The 22809-nt window shown below is 34.0% G+C and overlaps 1 protein-coding gene, 2 long non-coding RNA genes and 1 pseudogene across 3 annotated transcripts; 2 read left to right on the forward strand and 2 right to left on the reverse strand.

Moving 5' to 3' along the window:
- Window positions 1–3242: 3242 nt before the first annotated feature.
- LOC134279175 (large ribosomal subunit protein mL54-like) lies at window positions 3243–5054 on the reverse strand. The gene is made up of 2 exons (XM_062761527.1): window positions 4911–5054; window positions 3243–3598 (listed from the first exon to the last, which is right to left on the reverse strand). Exons 1-2 carry the CDS (start codon window positions 5011–5013, stop codon window positions 3336–3338), a joined length of 366 nt encoding a protein of 121 aa, XP_062617511.1. The 5' UTR covers window positions 5014–5054; the 3' UTR covers window positions 3243–3335.
- A 445-nt stretch (window positions 5055–5499) lies between these two features.
- On the forward strand, window positions 5500–10044 carry LOC134279176 (ATPase family gene 2 protein homolog B-like; annotated as a pseudogene).
- A 6530-nt stretch (window positions 10045–16574) lies between these two features.
- On the forward strand, window positions 16575–20676 carry LOC134279177 (uncharacterized). Its single transcript, XR_009994594.1, has 4 exons — window positions 16575–16603; window positions 18576–18662; window positions 20160–20330; window positions 20581–20676. It is a non-coding gene; the product is annotated as an uncharacterized LOC134279177 (long non-coding RNA).
- Window positions 20112–20695, reverse strand: LOC134279178 (uncharacterized). The gene is made up of 2 exons (XR_009994595.1): window positions 20611–20695; window positions 20112–20393 (listed from the first exon to the last, which is right to left on the reverse strand). It is a non-coding gene; the product is annotated as an uncharacterized LOC134279178 (long non-coding RNA).
- Window positions 20696–22809: the final 2114 nt, after the last annotated feature.

The raw sequence follows: 22809 nt of genomic DNA on the forward strand, positions 1-22809 counted from the left end.
GGAATTATTGGAAACAGCTGAAAAAGCCAAGACTGATCTTAACCTTCCAGATGTGGAAAGGGGCAGCTACAGCCAGTCAGGAATTTGTGGAAACAAGTGGAAAAGACAAGAATGATGAAGGTTGACCCTTCCAACAGCAAGAACTTATCACAATAGAAAACTGTCACTGATCAGGTATGTGACATAATTAATGATCCGAGATCTTTTTTTAAGTGAAGTAAAGCAAAAGATTGATATCTTACAGCTAAATAATATTTCGCTTCTCTAAATTTCTGTTTAACTTACTGATAGATGCTGAAGTATATTAACTTCTATTTTATAGTGTGCTTTGATGATTAGGTGACAGTGCCCAGTAGGAGATACAGATGAAGTCATGTGGATGTGCTTGCTATTTTTGAATGACTTTAAGAGCCTTCAGGTATGATAATAAGTAAATTATCCAAGTATAACTCTAAGACTCTTTTCTTCATTTTTACTTCATTAGACCAGATTATTACCTTAATTGTGTTCATATCTTACAGAAACTAAAGGAGTCAGTATCAATAACCTCTTTCACCTTCTCCTTGATTTTAAAAAAAGACACTTAATATGCTGCATTAGGAGAAAACTTAAAAGGATTATTCTTCATCAATGTGGAAAAGAGCATTTGTGGCCTAATGGCAAAAAAGCAATGCTAATGAATATTTAGCCTCTCATAAGGAGAAATGATTATCTTCTGTTAGACAATTGGTGGAATCATCAGAAAAATTCAATACTCCTCAAAAAAGTGGAAATGAAGAGCTACAGCAAGACAGGAATAGGTTGAAAAACCTGGAAAAGGCAAGACTGATTGACATTGACCGTTCACATTCTGCATGGAAATGAGCAGGTACAGCCAGACAGCAAGTTTGTGGAAACAACTGGAAATGCTATATTAAAGAATGATGAATATTGACCCTTCAAGACGGGGAAAGGAGTAGCTACATGTACAGCTGGCTAGACAGGAATTTGCAGAAGCAACTGTTAAAGACAAGCCTAATGGATGCTGACCTTCCCTATAACAAGACTTTTCACAGTGGATAGCCGTCATTCATCAGGTATGTGATATAATCAATAATCCGTCTTTTTTGAAAAAGTACATCTTAAGAATATCATCTTAAGGCTATATATGTAACATTTTGCTAAGATACAGCTCTTCCTTTCTTAATTTCTGTCTTATACTATATATTATAGATGCTGAAGTATTATTTTCTATTTCTATAGAGTACTTTATAATGATTTGGTGACGGTTCCCAGTAGGAGATTCAGATGAAGTTATGTGGATGTGTTTGACATTTTGAATGACAAAGCCTTCAGGTATGGGAATGATGAAGTGAACCCATGACTATGCCATTTTTTAAGACTCTGTTTTTCATTTTCACTTTTTTAGTCCTTATGGTTACCTTTTTCCTTATTTATTGACAGAAAATAAAGGTATTGAAGAGACATATCCTTTGGAGGAAAACAAAGATGACAAAGCAGAAAGCCAGATCTGTGAAGCACACACAAGCACATCCAGTCCACCAACGTTATGGGTGTCTGAGTTAGAAGAGGGTATGGGGTCGCTCACTCAGACACGTGGGTTTTCCCCGGGTGCTCCGGTTTCCTCCCACACTGACCCCACAAAGCTTTTAATGCTGCCTGCTTGGAAAAACATTGCTTCCATTAGGATTTGCATGTTTTTTACAAAGCAGAAGGTTCCAAGCCCTTAAAAGCAGAGGAGAAGTTTTATTTTCAGTTACCTGTATTTGGTCACCCCAGTCAATGAGGTGACCTTACTGTTGCTATCTTTTTCATCTGTTTATTTATATACAGGTAAAGAAAACAAACATGATTTTAAACATGTTTATTTTGATATAGGCTATTGTTGATCATGGCATATTTAAAAGCAGCAAGGGGTTGTGAAGCGTAAAGGGCAACCCAAAATTACAAGCAGCATCAGCAAACAACATGAAAAATAAGCATATAATGGCTGTTTCTGGTATACCATGAATGGTAATTAACCTTAGAATTCTATTTCATGTATTTTAAATAAACTTCACAATCAAAAAGATGTATTCCTTGGTTACCACCAAATTTGACTTCTTGACCTTGTAGTGTGACCCACTTTTATCTAAAATTACCAAACTTTAAACTTGGCCATGACTTTTGAACACTTAAAGCTTGGCCTTTCATACTTCACGTGTGTATTTATTGAAGCAAGATCTCTTAATGGGTACAATTAATTTTGATCTTTTTACCATGACCTGAGAGTTTGACCCACTTTTAATAAAACTTTAACCTTGGCTTTTGAACAGTCATATTTCACAGGTTTATTCCTTATGACAAGACCAACAATTTTGACCTTCTGAGTTTGACATGCATTTGAGAAACTTCAGCCCTCACCATATGCTGCCATTCAGATGCATCAGTATTTCACAACCTCATCTTGTTTTTACGTGAGACTACCTAGCTGAGTCTCAGGTCAAATTAGCATTTTTGACTGAATTATAAAACAAGAGGCCCATGGGCCACATCGCTCACCTGAGAAGCTGTGACCATGCTATTCTTAAGGATATATAATACAAACAAACTTTTCCCCCAGAAAGTGAATTATCTTATTAATAAGTTTATGTATTCTGAAGCCCTTCTCACTAAAGAAGAAATATTTGACCATCTTACAATTTCATGATTGAACAATTCACCAAAATTTGGGGGAAAGTTGAAAAATGTATGTTTCTACTTCAATATTTTCTTTAAAGGTTTCTAATTTATTTTCTGCCATCTTTATGAACAACTTGTATTTATAAAGGAATGCAGATAAATATCCTGGGTCAAATTATTTTTATGTAAGACAATCATTTTTTTCTTATTATCTTTCAAATGTAATCAATATCCAAGATATAAGAAATGTCTAATGTAAACAAAGCAGTGGTCTGTATTCACCCGTGGCCACATTAGCTGAAATATGTAAAAATTAATCAACAGAACTCTTCATTTTGAAAAATATGACCCGTAAATATTCGCAAAATAAAACAATGAAAGTCAATACAGGTCACTGACATTAATATCCATCAGATATTATGAAAGAGTACCTCTTTCTAATTCAAAATGCCTGGTTGATTTATCAGAAAGGTGTCATGTTTTTGGCAAGACATGCATACTAACGTGAACTGTGATTCTTTGTTTGCAATGTGTATTAATATTACCCATGCATAAAAAACTAAAGTTTTTTCTTCGGGTGATTGGTATAAGCACAATTTATTTTTGCAAACAAGTTATCCTGAGTGACATATATGATAATGCAGTCTTCTAGCTATAAATACAATGCTTGCAAATCACACTTTTTTCCTCTCTTTGTTCATCTGTTGTATAGTTCTTCTACGCACTAGCCTCCAATACTTATGAGTGCCGGGTTCATGTTCGTAAGCACCTCTTTCTATTTTTAGATTCCAGAGCCAGTCTGGATATTCCCTGTCAGGCTTTATTTCTGGGTCAGATCCTTTGTTCATTATGTTTGCACCACATACATATTTACACAGTTTTTCAGGGTCTTTTTCAGCATCCAAGAATTTGTCCACCTTTTTTGCTAGTCCTTTTACTAGAGAAAGAAACTGTCATGAATTAATATCAATCAACATATGAATCCAAGCATATTAATAAATCAAATTATTAAAAAAAAAAGAGAGAACAAAATATGTACCAGATATTTACTTGCATAAAGAAAACTATCCTAGGTATAAAAACTTGTCTAATCCCATTGAGTCTGTGTCAATAAAATATGTGCAAAATAAAAAGCTGTAAAGCTCAGCAAATTATATAAATAACAAACATCATACAAGAGGCCCATGGGCCACAATGCTCACCGGAGTAACCAATGACCCTCTGTTCTTCAACAGCAGATACTTTTCCTGCCTAATCTTAATATGTAATCCTTTGATCGTTTATGAGTTTATTAATATGACTAATAATGGCATTGCTGTTCTTGAGAAGAGAGTTTTTACAAAGATATATAATTGATGTTAAAATTTGACCTCCTGTTGTGTCCCATCCTACCCTTGGGTCATATAATTATTATATGATATAGACATAAGTACCCTGTATTTTTGAATCTACAGCATGTAGTGAATACTTAGGCTAGTGATGCTCCATTTCAACTCAGCAAACCACGGCCAAAATGCACGATCCTCTCCCATTCTGGCTGTGGTTAGTGAGGAATTTTGTTGATCATGAGTAAATACTAAACAACTAGAAGTCTAAGCACATGAGGAAATTAACCTTCATGCGACCTTTCAATACCCAACCATAGTGTACGAAATACTGCTGATGTAAATTGTAATGATTTAAATTGCGATGGAAACAAAACTTGTCACTGACTAAATATGACGTAACAGTAGAGAGGCGTAAATATTAAAGATTACGACATTTTTTGTGATGCAGCCACGGGTAGGAGAGAGCTATATATGCGGACTCCGAACCGTGGATTGAGACGATGGTGATGCTAGTCTCACATTAAGGTTTATTTTTCTGGTTTAGTGGATCTTGAGATTTTTAAATGATGATAACATACATAAACAAATTCTAAACTGTCTTCTCCTTGAAAGAGGGCATCATAATTCCTTTGATTAAATTTCAATCTCACCCAAGAATGCTTTTTGGCATGTCTGGTTGAAATTGGTTCAGTGGTTCTTATTTACGAAGAAGTAAAATATGTGATAAGTTTATAAACAACACATGTCAGACAATCTTCAGTAAAAAAGGCTGACTCTTGAGCCTTCCCCTCAGGTGAGCTAGAAAGCTATTTACTACTATTAAACCATTAGTGATCAGTTTAAACCCCCCCCCCCCCCTTGTAAACGTTTTTTCACTGTTAACCTTTATTCATTTATATCGCTATTTACAAAATTACTTACCATCTTTCTTTGCAAATGATACTGAACTTATATGAAATGTTCTACTATGCGCAAAACAAAAACTTTTACAAAAAGCAAACGATTTAGACAATCTGAGTGTCATTCTTGGATGTTTGGGTAATTGCGGTGTCGTATGAGTTTTTGTCCCATGTAGTTTATCCTGGATTTACAATTATTGTATTACATTTTTTGACGTATAGATTTCATACAAATTTTAAAGACATAGGGAAAATATTTAAACACAATATATCGGTATAAAAGATATTAATTCTAGTCAAATTATTTTAGGTTAAAACACCTTGAAGTTGTAAATTCATATTTGATAACGACTAGAAAATTACACTTGACACCGTTAACCTCGTTATAAATTCAAGATGTCAGCCCCCATGTGAATGCATCCCACATGATTTAAAACCAGGAGAAAACCATCGTTGGTGGGTGTCATGATATAATACTCGAGGAAATTATAGATCGTTCTATTTTAAGTCCATATTTTATCTTGTTTCTTGAAAATTATATTGTTGAGAGATGTTTGTAAACAATCATTAGGTACCCAGGGACCTTTTACTATATAGGTCCCTGGGTGACCGAGGTGTAAAGTTGATCCGAAATTCCTCAGACTTAACACCCCGAGCACATACCATAATACGAAAGCGGGGGATAGAGCCAGAGGAATCTCTGGTCAGTGAAAAGTTCTCACTTCTGGGGTAAAACTCCCCTCCTGTTTGAAATTGATTGTCCCAGTTGTTTCACCGTTTATTTAGTTGCTATCCCTAGATCTAGGTGTTTCATCTTGAATATTTTTGGCAAAATTATTTACAATGTAATGAATTTTGGGACAGTGTAATAAACATGCTCTTTTGAGATTTGTTAAGAAATAGTTTGAATTTTTGCTTTGAAATTCTAGTGAAAGAGGCATTCTGTCTGATTAAATCCGAATGCAATATAACATGGCTGCTTAGTCTTACGGATAGCAATTTTACCCTTCTGATTGACATATCATTAAACAAAATATCTTGATTTTAATTTGAATATCTTCTTTGGTATTCAGGAAACAATGGAGCATAAGCAGTTGGTGAGGAAAAATACAGACATTACAACACAGAAATGTAAAGTTGACATACCTACTCTCAAACAACTTGGGATTAAGCCAGGATCTTTTGCAGCCATTTCACTGGAGAACACTGAATACATTTGTCAAGTTTGGTCTATGCCTCACTTATCAGGAACTGGGATAGAAGTGGGCACTGCAGTGACAAGGCCAACTGAAGGGAAGACAGGGAAGTCCTGTACGATTAAACAACTGGATGTTGTACTAGGTAAAGGTGTTAGTGTGAGTATTGTAGTGACAAAGGCACAAGAAGTTAAAGTTTACAGGAAAATGAAGACAGAGTGTGCAAGTAAATTGGAGGATATCTGTAGGGGGCTGTTATATAAAACCTGTGTATCTTCTAAGGCTGTTGTGGACAAGGAGACTTGTATGCTGGCAAAATTACATGGGATTTCCATTATTATGATAGACAGTGTATCTGATCAGGATTATTGTATTGTTGACAATGCCACGACTATAACTGTGAATGATATACAAAGAGAGAACATTACATGCAAAAACAAACTATTGCTCAGACTACTCCTTTAGGAGGCTTAGATAAAGTTGAGGAAGAGTTGATGGAATTTCTCTCTGCATCATTTAGTGTAAAATCTAATGTAAACAACATCTTGAGGCTCCCCAGGGGAGTTCTTCTTCGGGGCCCACCAGGAACAGGGAAGACTTCCCTTGTCAAACACATCTGTAACAAATGTAATGCTTTCCTAATCTCCATTAATGGACCAGAAGTGTTTGGATCACGTCGGGGAAACAAGGGATTAAAGTTTTTTGAGAAAGCCTTCCTCATGAGTGAGGAGGGCCCTTGTGTTATTTTCCTGGATGAGATTGATTCTGTTTGTCCAAAAGGTGGACTTACGATACCAATAATACTCGATCAACTAGCGTGTTTCTTAATTACCTAGACAGAATAAGTGACTGTACAAACTTAGCTGTGATCGGGGCCACCAACAGACCAGCGGCTCTTGACCCGAGTGTGAGGCGACCAGGAAGGCTGGACAAAGAGGTCAGAAGTCAATTAATTTTTGTAGACATGTATGTATAAGGGATGTTTGTCATCATATAAGTCAAAGGGTACAACTGAATGAAGTCAACTGTGACTATGATAGTCAACTGTCATAAAGTATGTAATTGTACACAATGTGAGACATGTTTGCCTGTCTTAAATTCACCCAGTCACAGTTCTATTTAAGAAATGCTTTCTTTAAATTTATACCATTTTAAATTTGCCCAGCTGCGTGAAAGCGGAAGGGGTGAAAAGAAAATGGGGGCAAAAATTTCCCATAAACATACCAGTTATACTTTTAGATGGAAGTTCTAATTGAAATATTTTTTAAACCTTTTAGATTATGATAAATGTTCCTACACTTAGTCAGAGGAAAGAAATATTGAGACACCAGTGTTCTGGATTAAGAGTTACCCCGGACTGAATCTAAATGAGATAGCCAAGATGACCAATGGATATGTAGGAGCTGACCTGATGTCTCTCAGCCATGAAGCAGCATTTAGAGCCATGAGCTTTCTTCAGTCAGATTCTACAGATAATAAGGTAACCACAAAATAGAATTAAAAATGCCAACAAAATCTGATTTTAAAAACTGATCTCCTGTAGACATCAATTTAGTTTCAGAAATCTTACTTTTAGGTAGTGGATACTCCATTGATAACAACAGAACATTTTAAGGAAGCCCTGAGGAAAGTGATGCCCTCCACCCAGAAGGGGTCACCATGCACCACTGATTTTGACCTGTACACTGGGAGGATATCGGAGGTCTGGAGGAAGTGAAACTGAAAATTCAGCAGGTTCGAATATACTAGAAATACATTCTATTTTGAAATCAAGACTTTTCTTTTTATCTTGATTCAACTCTGTAAATCTGTCACCATTCCCAGGTCAAATAACTAGTAAAACTGAGAGGTCATTTTGCAGTCCTTTCCTTTCCATTTGTTCCAATAAGCAGTATTGCAGTACATGTATTGAAATTAATTCACTTCGTTATGTTAACTAAATGTATCATTACTGCAATGACATTTATTGATCTCATCAGGACTTTAAATTTTTCAGGCAGTGGAGTGGCCCATTAAACACCCAGAAGCTTTTCGTCATGGGCCTAACCAAGCCCACGTGGTGTTCTATTGTATGGGCCCCCAGGATGCTGTAAGACCACACTGGTCAAGGCAGTGGCTACCTCATCTAATGCCACATTCCTGTCCATTAGTGGGGCCCAGCTGTTCTCTCCCTTTGTTGGGGACTCGGAGAAACTCATCTCAGAGGTATAAGAAGTTAGATGTGTTTTGATAACTTGATTCTACAATTTATCATCTGTAGAATCAGGAATGGTTGCTCTATTAGCCTTTAATACAAGATTTTAGAATTGTTAGACTTATCCGTAATGAATTGAACTGAATTATTCTTCTGCCAAATAAAATAAATGTAAGTAAATTCTTATTAATTGTGAATTTCATGGATGCTTTAAAGAGCATTTAAAAAATTGTTACACTTAAAGAACCATGCATTATTTTTTAGTGGTTTGAAAATTACCAGGTAAAGATCATTTTCTCTCTTAGGTATTCCAGAGAGCCCGTGCTGGTGCCCCTTCTCTTATTTTCTTGGATGAGATAGACTCCATCATTGGCAAGCGGTCTGATGGGACATCACAACGTGGGGTCCAAGAGAGGGTACTGTCTACATTACTCAATGAGATGGATGGAATTGGAATCAGATTGGATGAGAAAACAGATTCTTTACAAACAGGAGTGGTATAAATCTTACATCTCTAGTGGATATGAATATTTTAGTGGTGGATAAAAACATCCCAGTGATGAGCATACATATACCTTGAATGCTTGTAGATATAAAAATCACGATGCTTTGTGTGCTTTATTTCTCAAGGAAATTTGATAGTTTACTTAGCAATGGATGCCAGGCATTCTATATTGATTTTATAAAACAAGCGTCAAATCAGAGATGACAAAAGATTGACCTAAACTATTTTGCGACTTAATTTTTACAACTTGATTCTCCATATTGGCTTTCAATTTTTAGTCAAATGGCTCAGTGAGGAGAGTGAAAAAATTACTTTTGAGATTTTATTTTGTTATGAAATCTGAAAAATTACTAAAATAAACAGTTTCATTGTATTTAAAAGACCACAAAATTTCAGGATGGATCAGTCATAGACCTAGCTAATAAGAGTGTACTGGTAGTAGCTGCTACAAATCGACAGGACATGTTGGATGAGGCTCTTACCAGACCAGGCAGATTTGACAGATCAGTGTTTGTACCCCCACCAGATATACAGGTATTGATGCATGGTTTTTTTTCCAGCTCACCTGATCCAGAGGCTCAAGTGACCTTTCTGATGAAAAAGTGTCAAGTGACTATCTGTTGTCTGTTAACTTTTCATATTTTCGACTTTTTCTCAAGAACCACTCAGCCAAATTCTACCAAACTTGACAAAAGGGATGATTGGGTGAAGGGAATTTAATTTTTATCACAGAAAGTGTTGCACCCTCTTTAAATGAGATCCCATTGACATTAAATCTGTATTTATATAGGCATGTACTGTTATTTTGTTGTTCAAACTGAATTTTGTTCTGTACAGGGTAGGCTAGAAATTCTGAAAATCTGCACAAAAACCATGCCAGTGAAAGATGCCAATTTGACTGATCTTGCCACAAAGACTGAGAACTACACAGGAGCAGATCTAAAAAATCTCTGCCGTGAGGTATACTACAAGTACATGTGTAGATACTGAAAGAATTTGAATGTTTTTATAATAAAATATAGACTCATTTGATTGAAAGAAATATTGGTTGAGTTGCAAAATGTTTTTGCAATATCACCGTCAGACAATAACATTCTGCGACTTCTATTGACAGGCTGCCTTGCTGGCATTGACAGAGAACTTTTCGTCTGATGTCATCACAGGAGAGCACCTGGACACAGCCTTGTCTATAGTGAAGCCCTCAATTACTCTTTCACTACTGTCAAAATACAAACAGGAGAAAAAACTTTTTGTCTTGTGACGAAACATGAAAGAATATTTTCTTTGCTCAATAAATTAATATCTTTTTAAAGTACTTGTCATTCTTTAATATGCAAAAAATATTTTAAAATTTAATTAACTTGATGCATAATTATACCCCACGCAACAAGTTGCATGAGGTATAATGTTTTTGACCCTCCGTCAGTCAGTCTGTCAGTCTTGTTTTTTTGTCAGCACAACTCCTCATAAACTGCAGTACACAATTTTGTCAAGCTCTGCAGATATTTAGGACACAAGGTGTAGATTGCATATTACCAGGAAATTCCGATTACTTTATTTTTTCTGGGAATTTCCACACTTTTCCACTAGATTTTTGGCCATATTTTGAATAAAGAGATGAACAGTTTGTCAGTGCCACTCCTCATAAACTGCTGCACAAAATTTCGTCAAACTTGGCAGATATTTAGGACACATTGTGTAGATGTGCATATTACCAGGAAATTCCGATTTCTTCATATTTCCTGGCATTTCCACAATTTTCAACTAAGATTTTTGGCTATATCTTGAATATAGAGATGAACAGTTTGTCAGTGCAACTACTCATAAACCGCTGCACACAATTTCGTCACACTTTGCAGATATTTAGGACACATTGTGCAGATGTGCATATCACCAGGAAATTCTGATTCCTTTATTTTTTCCAGGAATTTTAGCACTTTGACTGTTTGGGGAGCATGGGGTATGTGAGACTTTTTCTTTCATTTCAGAAGTACAAGTACATGAAACTTGTATGAGTCATTGGTCCCCATTATTTAAAATTAGACCTAAAGTGTTCATCACCTTTATTATGTTCCCCAAACGAAGTTGGGGAACATATTGTTTTTACTCTGTTTCTTATTATTATTATGTTCCCCAAACGGAGTTTGGGAACATATTGTTTTTACTCGGTTTCTTATTATTATTATTATTTTTTTTCTTATTTGTTCTCCGGTACTTTTTTGTCCGCGAGTGTTCTCAGAAACTGTTCACCCAACTGAGCTAAAACCTTTTTAGGGTTAATAGGTGTGTAGTGTACGTGTGCGGAACGAAGGTCATTTTGCGCGCATACGCCTGCACGTGCGGGCGCGTGAAATGAATAAAATGACTAGTATACTTAATATGGCCATAACTTTTACATTTTTTGATGAAATGCTATCAAACTCACTACATAAGTATATATTAATAGTGTTAATAATATGACACTGTCAAATTAGAAGAAACTCACGCGCATGCACGTGTGCTTTGCTCTGATTGGCTGAAACAAAAACCTCAATATCTCTTTTGTTTTTTGACGAAATCCTTTGAAATTTTAAATATAGTCACGAATTAAGATATCCTACAATATGATATGGTAAAAAATTATGAAATCACGTGCATGCACGTGTGCTGCAATCTGATTGGCTGAAACTTTAAAAGGCAATATCTACTTTGTTTCTTGACGAAATGCTTTGAAATTTAAAACATAATCGTACATTAGGATATCCTGTAATATGATTTGCAGAACATTTCAAGAAATAAAGCGCATGAACTTGTGCTGCAATCTGATTGGCTGAAACTTTAAAAGGCTATATCTCCTTGGTTTTTTGACGAAATGCTTTGAAATTTAAAACATAGTCATACATTAGGATATCCTGTAATACGATATACAAAACATTTCAAGAAATAAAGCGCATGCACGTGTGCTGCAATCTGATTGGCTGAAACTTTAAAAGGCTATATCTCCTTGGTTTTTTGACGAAATGCTTTGAAATTTAAAACATAGTCATACATTAGGATATCCTGTAATACGATATACAAAACATTTCAAGAAATAAAGCGCATGCACGTGTGCTGCAATCTGATTGGCTGAAACTTTAAATGGCTATATCTCCTTTGTTTTTTGATGAAATGCTTTGAAATTTAAAACATCGTCATACATTAGGATATCCTGTAATACGATATACAAAACATTTCAAGAAATAAAGAGCATGCACGTGTGCTGCAATCTGATTGGCTGAAACTTTAAATGGCTATATCTCCTTTGTTTTTTGATGAAATGCTTTGAAATTTAATACATACTCATGCATTAGGATATCCTACAATATGATATATAATAATTTTCATAAAATCACGCGCATGCACGTGCGCTGCAATCTGATTGGCTGAAACTTTAAATAGCTATTCCTCCCTTGGTTTTCAACCAAACAGGATGGGATTTAGAACAAAGATAGATATAAGGGACTGCTACAAGAAGGCATGGTCACCATACACGTGCACGCACGTGCGTGCATTTGGATCGAGTGAATATAAAAATACAATTGAATGAGTTATTTTAATACTTTTGGACTAAATATTTTAATGTATAGTATATTAAAATATATAGATAGTGAAGACAAAATGATATGGTCATTACGCACATGAATTCTAAAATTTGAATATAATAATTGGTATCCATCTGGGAAAACGTTGTTAAAGTAAGAAATGCACAGATGACTTTTTTATGAAGCTTAGAGAGAATATGGCACCAAAAGGGAGTTGGGGAGCGTTGGGGAACATCTGTAACGGTTCCCGTTACAATTAGCACTAGTTATTATGTTCCCCAAACGAAGTTGGGGAACATATTGTTTTTACTCTGTTTCTTATTATTAAGGTCTTCCGTCTCCAACGGAAGACCTTATTGTTTTCGTTCGGTTTCTTTTTCCCTATTATTATTTTTCTTACCGATTTTGTGCACGCGATTTCTCGGAAACGGCTCGCCTGATATTCACCAAACTTTCAAATCTGATAGATATTTATCTGAACCTTGTCGGAAATTTTCGTCGTTGATAACGTCACTTCCGGTCGTGAGATATGGTCGATTTTCTGATTTTTAGAGGGTCGGCTTGTCCTGAGATCTCCTCCTAAACGACTAAAGATATCGACTTGAGATTTTCAGTGAAGGTAGAGGAAGGTTAGTAGATGTGACATTTTGTATATAGAGCTTTCCAGGTAAAAAGGCATCGACGCTCGCCTGGGCTCGAAAAATAGGCTCATGCGCATCTCGCAAAAATTGATACGTTTTCTTTTATATCTTTTTACTGGTTAATATTTTGTTAAGACATATATAATAAAAAATGTGCAATATAGTAAGCCCTTTCATTTGATATGAAGAAAATGGGGTTAGCCCTTCAAATTAGGGGCATAGAGGGGCTAAAAGTCTCTCGTCTTTAACTCTTAAATGATCAATATTATACACCTATTTACTGGCTATGAGGACAATAGCAAGTTTATCGTTCCCCAAGACAGCAAACTATTTCCCGAGGCGCAGCCGAGGGAAATAGTTTGCTGTCGAGGGGGACGATAAACTTGCTATTGTCCGAATAGTCAGTAAATAGGTGTTTTATTATACCGATGCCGACTTAACTTTTGTTAACTTTTGGAAGTCCAGGGTACACACAATTATGATATTCCATATTATACCGGTGCTGACTTAACTTTTGTTACGTCATAATATATACGCGTCACAATCCATGTAAAATCAGAAGTTTTTCAGAGATGAAAAGCGAGGGAAATGGAATGCTGCCGTTGAATAGTTTGAGGACTATTCACCTTGGGCAAATAGCACAAAAACTATTTCACGGTAGAGACTGTTTAGAAAAAATAGCATGTTTATTAGTCTTCTTTTTATATAGAAAAAATAAACAGAGGTATAATAATTTGTGATACATTACTGAAGCAAAGATATTCAACTTAACTATTTGCAACAATATCTACTAAAAATTTGATCATATGTTACGTAATAAAGGGTCACAGGGGGCTAGAATGCTAAATCTTTGACGCTTTATATCTCGAAAAGCGTGAATATTTTGATAAGCAATATTGAACAGAAGATGGTCAAAATAATGTTCCCAACAATATGCATACTTTGTATTTAATTTGTTCACTTTTTCCGTCGACACTTCCGTTGTAAACCGGAAGTACATGATATTTAAATAAATGTTCATGTATAGCGATTTTTTTCTTCATTTTCTAATGAATGTAATTGTTCATTATAGAGATTTAAAGAATGCGTAGCATCTTAATATTTCCATCGGAAGAACGGTTCGTTCAAACCGGAAGTTGTCTAAAACTGAGTATTTTCCATCGAAGCTTTTAGGGATGATTACTGCATGCTTGACGTAGAGTTGAAAGTAGTTTTGAGCACATACGGTCGCACCGGAAGTGAAGAAGTAGAACCTGAAGTTGATTGGAATTGATAGATCCTACATTTTTTTGTGTTTCTAAACATATTTTGAAGAATTCTTGTGCCTTTTTGACATTTTTTATCCTATCAGTGGAATTATCCCAACACAGGTCTTATTCCATCAGATATCGGACGGAAGACCTACTCGTTGCTTGCAACGAGATCGCATCTAGTTAAGTCTTCCGTTCACAACGGAAGACTTATAGTGTTTGTATTGTTTCTTTTTAAGTCTTCCGTTCACAACGGAAGACTTATAGTGTTTGTATTGTTTCTTTTTATTATTATTATTATTATTATTATTATTCCTCCCAAATTTTGTGAGCGCGATTACTCAGAGATGGCTGGAAAGATTTTCACAATTTTTCTCATGTAAATAGGTTGATATATGAAGTTTATATAAAATTCCGTTTTTTGAAAAATTCACTTCCGGTCCGAAGTTATGGCCGATTTTCGAATTTTAAAATGGACTTTTGTCCGGCAGTTTTCTCGGAAACGGTTTGAGGTAAAGATATGAAATTTACAGGAGTATTAGATCATGATATTCTATTTGTTTTGAAGTTGTTTTCATGTGTTTCCAGTACTTCCTGTCCGAACCGGAAGTGAATTTGTGTTTGGTCAATTTTTGATTTTTTTGTTTTTAGATATTTTTTTAAGATATTCTTATGTAAAACCGACATTTTTCTACAAATACTAAATATATAATTTGTTTTTAAATCAGATTCCGCATTTTGTATATTTTCGGTACCGAAGTTTTCTCTATTTACGTAGTATGTATAAGTTGGGCAAAGAAAGATAACTCTGACCTGTGAATGAGAATAGAACTTTCGAGATAAAGGCGGAAATAGTATTGATGACGTTAGAGACATATATACGCTCTCCAGATCAACATATTTACACATTCAATATTCTCTCTTTTGCATGTTACTTAATTCACTATATGCATATTAATTTGAATTTGGCTGTGTAGTGTTAGTCTGTATATTGAAAGTTTTTAATTTACATTTATATCTAAAAAAAAATATCCGTTCTGTGTCAACCAAGCACTTTGAAGAAAATAATATTTTACGCAGTATACATTACAGCGATATATATACAAATCATTCTACAAAAATACTAAACATATTATTTATTCAGTCGGATTCTGCTTTTTGGAGATTTAAGGTTCCGTCAATAAATTCATTTTCTCTATTTACGTAGTGACAATGAGCAAAGATAGATAACTCTGACTTGTAAGTGGGAATAGAACTTTCTAGATAAAGGCGGAGGTAGTATCCATGACGACGCAGACGTCTATATCCACACTTTTCACATAAAAAAAATAATTAGACTTCGAGTTTCCATATCCACTTCTGCATGAAAGAGTACGTTGGTTACTGCTTTCAGTATATGCATAGTTTAAAGTTGTCAGCGTAGTGTAAATCTGTAATGTCTGTTATGATTATATTTAAAAAAAATATTCTTAATTCATTCTCTAATTTGAATGCGAAATTATCCCGGAATCCGACTTTTATTGTCGATTCTAAAATATTATATTTACTCAAAAGGGAACTGAGAGATAGAAGAGTAGGTGTAAAGCCTTTAGAAATAAATTGATATCTGCAACTTAAACGAAAAAAAAATCGATCTATAGATTGGATTTGGTTTTAACACGTATATTTCATTGATTAAAAGTCTTATAGTGTTATTTATTTTACATGATCTATACTTTTATATACCCGAGAAGTTATTAAAGATTAGAGAAAAAGCGATTCTTGGATTTTTGTGAAATACAAGTACTCAAAGGGTTAACATTATGTGAAAGTTACGCGTTTCTGTGTGAAATAATGCTACGCTAAAAACATGATACAAAAACATCTGCAAAGGTCTGTTGATATGTTATAGTCTGTCCCACCAAGTTACTGTAAGCACTTTTCGCAAAATATCTCAAAATATATAAATACCTTGGCTTTCAACCCAGTTCCGATCGATAGATCATTTTTTTTCCAACCTTCCTCCGTTTATCCGAACCCTCGAGGTCAACCAGTGCATACACACGGCGGCAAATTCAAAGTCTACGGAGATTTAACATGGTAAACTCGTCCATTAGCGTCTAGATTACGGGGCCGGGAACCAGTTTTCGAAGGGAGTAGTCGTCCTTTGCAGAGTAAATTTCCAAAAAATCGTTAAAAATATAAGGAATTAATTTAAATTGCTTTTATTGATAATATAACTTTTACTTTGAATTAAAATAAATTTTAACAGCATTTAACAAATTTAATTATAAACTACGAGAAAATAGTCCGAATCTAACGAAGTACAACTTGTGGATAATGGCTGTTGACATGATGATGCAAGCAGCCTCGCCAGGCCCAGTGTTTACGTAAGTTGTTTATTTATTCTATGGTATTTTTTGCAGCTGTTGTTGTTTTACTAGCTTATATACACACAAGAAAGAAGTGTCTACAAATGCTAAGAATATATATATTTCAAAACGCGTGATATTGCTGACATTAAAACAACAGCTCTCTTGTTAGTGCTCATGGTCAACCGTTCGTGCTCTGTAACGGTCTGTATGTAAGCCCATGTGTGAAAATTGAAAAATGTAAAGGGGTGTTTCTATGATTATAAAGGAACACGAATATGGTCAAACAATTAGATGAAATAATACCTAAAAGAAAATAATAGCTAGTAACTAGAGTTTAAAAATTTTATTCCTACTTTCATTTTCAATTTATAACATTTCATGTACATGCATTTGGCAAATAAATAACAAGCTACAGATCTAAAGTGTATTTTTATTTTTTCATTTATGTGTAGTATCAACACCCTGGGGACATCAAAACAGAGCTTTCAATAGATAACACATTTTGGAATTATTTTTCAAAACTTTTTACAATATTAAAATGTGCATATATTTTTTCATCAAGTCTTTGGATTGAGTTCTATAATGGTCCTTAATGTACATGCATGCATATTGATGAATTAATTAGCAGAACCAGGCATAAGGTAGATGAATATGCACATACTTTTTCAGAAAATAATGATTTGTCTTGACCTTACAATTTAAATGAGAAAATAATTATAATATGTATAGTATTCATGAAAGGAAAACAGAAAAAAAAAATAAATAAACAGAACATGTCAGATTATGTCTGTATAATTTGATCAGCATAAAAAGTTAAGATAGGCTGAATCATTTCATCTGAGTACAGACTTTAAAATAAAATTGATAATAGATATACATGTAACATCAGATATATTTCCATTACATGTAATTCATACCAGCTGTCATGCACATATTCAGAGTTCAAATTCTCAGTCTAGCCATCTCGAAAAAAAAATTTGATTGCCCTGTCCCAACCAACTGGCTAAAATGACGCAAAACTTTTTTTAATCTCCAGGAAGCAATTAACTTTTTTTGTATTCTGGAGAATAAATTATTAATTTATAATTAATTTTTCTGAGATTAATTTTCTCATCTACCTACCAACCTAATCATGCTAATCCTGAGTTGGGAGAGGGAAGACTATTTTAAAGCTGCACCTGGCCTGAACAGCATAATTTTTTTCTGTAAAGTCCTATACTGCTTAAATGTGAACTTAATTTTAAAATTCCTAGATTTTCATTTAAAGTACTTGTTTTTAAAAACCGTAGGCCATAATTAAAATATTTTTGTTTGATGTACTCTGACACACATTTTTCAAGGTGGGTTGGTAGGTATCTTTTTTGGCTTAATAGTATTGATGAAATTGATATCAAAGTGTCATTAAAAAATTCCAGACTCAAAGATTTATTAATATTTACAATATTTTGTTTACATTGTTGCCTTTATTTGCTAGTACTGTATATTTTGTTGACTTGAACTTTGACCTACTTTACAAAGATACCTCAGAAAATTTAAATTAACTAAAGACTTTTGAATATTGATTGACGGGTGTTGATAATTAACATTAATTTTATATATGTTTATGAACTCATAAAACTCTTCTTTTAAACTGTATGATATTCAGTAAACCACAAAAACTGATATCTTAAACATTATGAAAATACATTAATTGGGTTGGAATCCCACAAAGTGGATCTTTCAATGTGACAATTGCTTTGAAACACTTATTAACACATGTAAAATAATAACTATTTATGATGATTTCAACTTAATTATTCAGTTGAGGGTTGCATTTTGTATACTTATATGCTAGTAGCATAAAAATACCGGTAGCTGACAACTCTCAGATTTTATAGATAATCTTTAAAGAAGCTAAAAGCATGTGACATATTTGTTCCTTGGAACACTATTGTTTATAATGAAATTGATGTCCTCTACTTTTTTATGACACTTTCTCTTCTTTCAGCAACGTTAAGCTTGATTTAGCCACTGCAGCATAAGGAGAGAAGTAGACCAGAAACCTAAAGTAAAGATGATAAGCATAACAAAAGCAGTAAGTTTACTATAATATTCAAGATCTTCAAAAAATCCTGTCTCTTTTAAATACATGTTTTGAGAATGATTGTTAGCTCACCTGAGCCAAAGGCTCAAGTGAGCTTTTCTGATCAAAATTTGTCCTTTGTCTGTTGTCATCATCGTTGTAAATTTTTCACATTTTCATCTTCTTCTCAAGAACCACTGGGAAAATTTCAACCAAACTTGCTACAAAGTATCCTTGAGTAAAGGGGATTCAAGTTTGTTCAAATAAAGTGCCACACCTTCCAAGGGGAGATAATTATGAATTAGAGAAAAATTAATGGCATTTTAAAAAAATCTTCTTCTCGAGATCCGCTGGGCCAGGAAAGATGAAACTCATGTGGAATCATCCTCAGGTAGTGTAGATTCAAATTTGTTCAAATCATGACCCTCAGGGGTAGGGTGGGTCCAAAATGGCCGATCAAAGTTTTACATAGGAATATACAGGAAAAATCTTTAAAACTTTTCTTCCCAAGCACCATTCAGACAGGAAAGATGAAACACATGTGCAATTATCCTCAGGTAGATGTGTAGATTCAAGTTTGTTCAAATCATGACCCCCAGGGCTAGGGTGGGGTCAAAATGGCCGACCAAAGTTTTACATAGGAATATGTAGGGAAACCTTTCAAAATCTTCTTTTTAAGTACTTCAAAGCCATGATTAGTGATATTTATATGGAATCATCCTCAGGTAGTGTAGATTCTAAATTGTTCAAGTCATGATTCCCTGGGGGTTTAAATTGAAGCCCCCCCCCCCCCCAGTAAACTTTTAGTAGCTGATGTTCTCAGGTGAGCATTGTGGCCCCTGGGCCTCTTGTTTGAAGCTCTGAGTCTGAACACCTGTCAGATGTGCATACATGTTACAATTTTCCCTCTAATCTTTCAAGTGTATATTTTCCCCTCAGCATTCGTAATCTTCTTCCAGAAAACCATTGGGCCAGAAAAGTTGAAACTTATGCAGAAGCATCCTGGGATTCTAATAGATTCTAAATAATTAAATTATGACCCCTGGGGTAGGGTGGGACCACAATAGGGAACCCAAGTTTTACATTGAAGTATACAAGAAAAATCTATTAAAAAATCTTCTTCTTGGGAAGGCAAGCAAAGCTGAAACTTATGCAAAATCATTGTGAGGTAATGTAGATTTTAAATTGTTCAAATTATGACCACAGGGTTTAGGTTGGGTCACAAAAGGTATAACAAGGGGGAAATCTTGTAAAGAACTGAATGGTCAAAGCTATTCAGGCAATTATAAGTGATGTTTCTCGTGAGCCTCTTGTTATATAAGTCGTGATATTTTACAGAAAATTTGAGAAAATATTAACTGCAAATCTTTGTCTAAGCACCTTTAATACTGCACAATCTCACCATTTGAAAGAATAAACAAACATTGATAAAAAAAATGTAATTATAACTGAAGCATAGAATATTTGATTATACTTTTATTACTTTAATACAAAATTATGTTTTTATAGGTTGAATAATTCACAAGAGTCCAAAGTTTTGATGACCATGCAGAGTCGAGATATTGTGACAAAGAATTCCTGCATTAAGAAGACTGTTCACTCAATTTTTCAGAATAACGTGTTAGATTGAAATCCATCTTATGTGGGACTAAACAATCAGGACATTCTTCTGGATCACAGGTAGTAATTGTTTATATGAATGAGAAAGATTTTGCTCTTCCAATGTATACTTCAGATTGGAACCTGAAAATGAGAATTAACCAAGTATATGTATTTTTAATAAGTAAACAATTTATATTAATATATGATGAGTACGATCTGAATTTTTATTGTATCTTTAAATTTCAAATTGCACAAATTTAAAAGTATTTTTTATGCTCTGAAATCTTTATGACGAATTAAAATGTTTTATCATTAATTTTTTTTTCAGGCACAAAGTATTGACAAAACCAAAGATTACCTGGTAATCTGCAAATGGAGTGATCACTGGATGAGCCAGACAACACCATTTTCCTTGGAAATTTTACAATAGAGACAATCTCCATCTTCAGTCATAGATAACTGATGTTGACATTTTCTCACTTTTGTTTCATGTCTTTTCTACAGCATGGACTCCAGCATCAGTGGGCGCTTGACTTTTATAGACATTTATTCTTCTGATTTTGATCTAATATCCTTAAATATAGGACAAACAAATCATTTGTCTTTAAAATATTTTTAAATTTTACTAAATAAAACGATGAAAACAGTTCAAACAAACTGGTTTATCCTATAATCTAAAACTGCTTTATGTTTCAAGCAACTATAATTTTACAAGACTTATTAAAAATCTGTTAAGGTACTTGGATCCTCAGCCAAGGAAGGATAACTATTTAATTTATAATTTAATTCAGAATCTCAAAACAAAGCTTGAAAAATTAAATCTCTTCATGCAACAGTTTTCATTTTATCATGATAATGTTTATATCTTGTCAATGTCCTCTAAGGTTGTTTGAAGTTCTCAGAAAGGTCTTGTAAAAAGTCAAAATGTTTACCTTATATAGTAAAACTCTGTTAAAAAAAGTCAATGGAACCTTTGAAAATACTTTGCTATACCCATAATTTGTTTTATTGTATAAGGAATTCATTACATTTACATAGCTGGGGATCCAAGGTTACCTCGCTATATCTGTGAATTCACAATACCTGTGTTCGTACTAAACAAGTTTTACTGTAAAAGTATTTCAAAATTACTTTGCCTATTTTAGACAGGTATAATAAAATGATTCCAAAGTATTTTACAATTTTCTCAATATTCTACCATAAATAAATTTTAAAGATTCTAGACAAATTTTGGATATAAAATCTCTTACTTAAATTTCTTAAATATGAATTTTATTCTTAATTCACATAAATAAACAGAAATAATGATTTGACATTTGAGGGCAAGACAGCCCCTTGACAATGGGCCAAGACAGAGATATCTCAGCCCCGAGGGCGAGACAGCTCTACTCAGGCCCAAATAAATAATAGTCTTGTTTCCTGTTACCCAACTTACCCTAATTTTTTGCACCTTACCCTAAAGTTTTTTAGGTTTGGTAAAAATCTGGAATTTCCTTAATTTCATGTTCCAAAACTTAAAAAAATAATGAATATTCAAGTGGTATTTTATGACACTGTACATGTATGTTTTAAATATGGACTTTCATAACATACATGTACCATTGAGTCATGCATCAAAAGAGAAAATTTAATTTGTAATGAAAATATTGGTCTATGATGTTTAATTTGGTTTTGTATTAGTTCATATCGAAAATAAAAAGAAATTAAAAAATAACATAATTTTCCTGCTTACCTACCCGATTTTTTTTCAGGCTGGTTGCAGGAAACAAGACAATTATTTTTTTTTGGGGGGGGGGGGGGGGGGGGGAATTACGAGGCACTCGTCTGTCTCACCTAGTCCAAAACATCTGTATCAAGGCTGATACACTACTAGGTATATGATATAGGCATATATGTATGTTTGTGTACTAGGGAATTGTCAATGAATAAACTTACTTTAAAAATACAAAAGAAAAAAAAATTGCTGGGACTCAATAATCAAACTCAAGAAACCTGCATTATTTCATACCTTCAATATACATATTTGTATCTGCAGGTACTTATGGCTTAGTATATATAATGTACATGTTTGTGCTTTTCTATCTTGTAGTTGCACCAGGCAGCTATTCAGATTCCTGCAATGAAAATTTTTGTTCTGAAAACTCATAAAATGCTATCTGTTAAAATTATTTAATTGAAATAGAGAAGGGAAAAAAAAGATAATATAGGCCTATATTTTTAAAAAATCAAAATACTTCACACTTGCGTTATGTATTTTAATTTTATGTGTATAGGAATATTTTGAATTTTGGTATTGTGTTATATTTAAGGTAAACAAAAAAGTATAGCCTGGGTCTGAATTTACCTAACACCGATATAGATTACAGGAAGGTTTGGAAGGGCAAGGTCAAAATTCATTGGTGACGTAGTTTGATGCAGACAACAAACGTTGTTTTGCACCGAGATGAAAAATAAAATAACAACGAAGGATTTATCTGTTCAGAGAGTTGGAAGTATAACAAAGTCAAGGAATACTGTGGCATGTGCATGTGAGGACACCACTTGTTCACATACTGTG

The sequence above is a fragment of the Saccostrea cucullata genome, unplaced genomic scaffold (assembly GCF_032062105.1).
Source record: "Saccostrea cucullata isolate Sc308-1 unplaced genomic scaffold, CSIRO_AGI_Scuc_v1 ctg229, whole genome shotgun sequence".
NCBI lineage: Eukaryota > Metazoa > Mollusca > Bivalvia > Ostreida > Ostreidae > Saccostrea > Saccostrea cuccullata.

Bases quoted from the DNA above. Each gene is read 5' to 3' on its own strand.
- LOC134279175 (XM_062761527.1), bottom strand. From the start codon at position 5,013: ATGACACTCAGATTGTCTAAATCGTTTGCTTTTTGTAAAAGTTTTTGT. The intron at 3,599-4,910 runs GTAAGTAATTTT...TTCTTTCTCTAG, and splicing joins ATCATTTGCAAAGAAAGATG to TAAAAGGACTAGCAAAAAAG.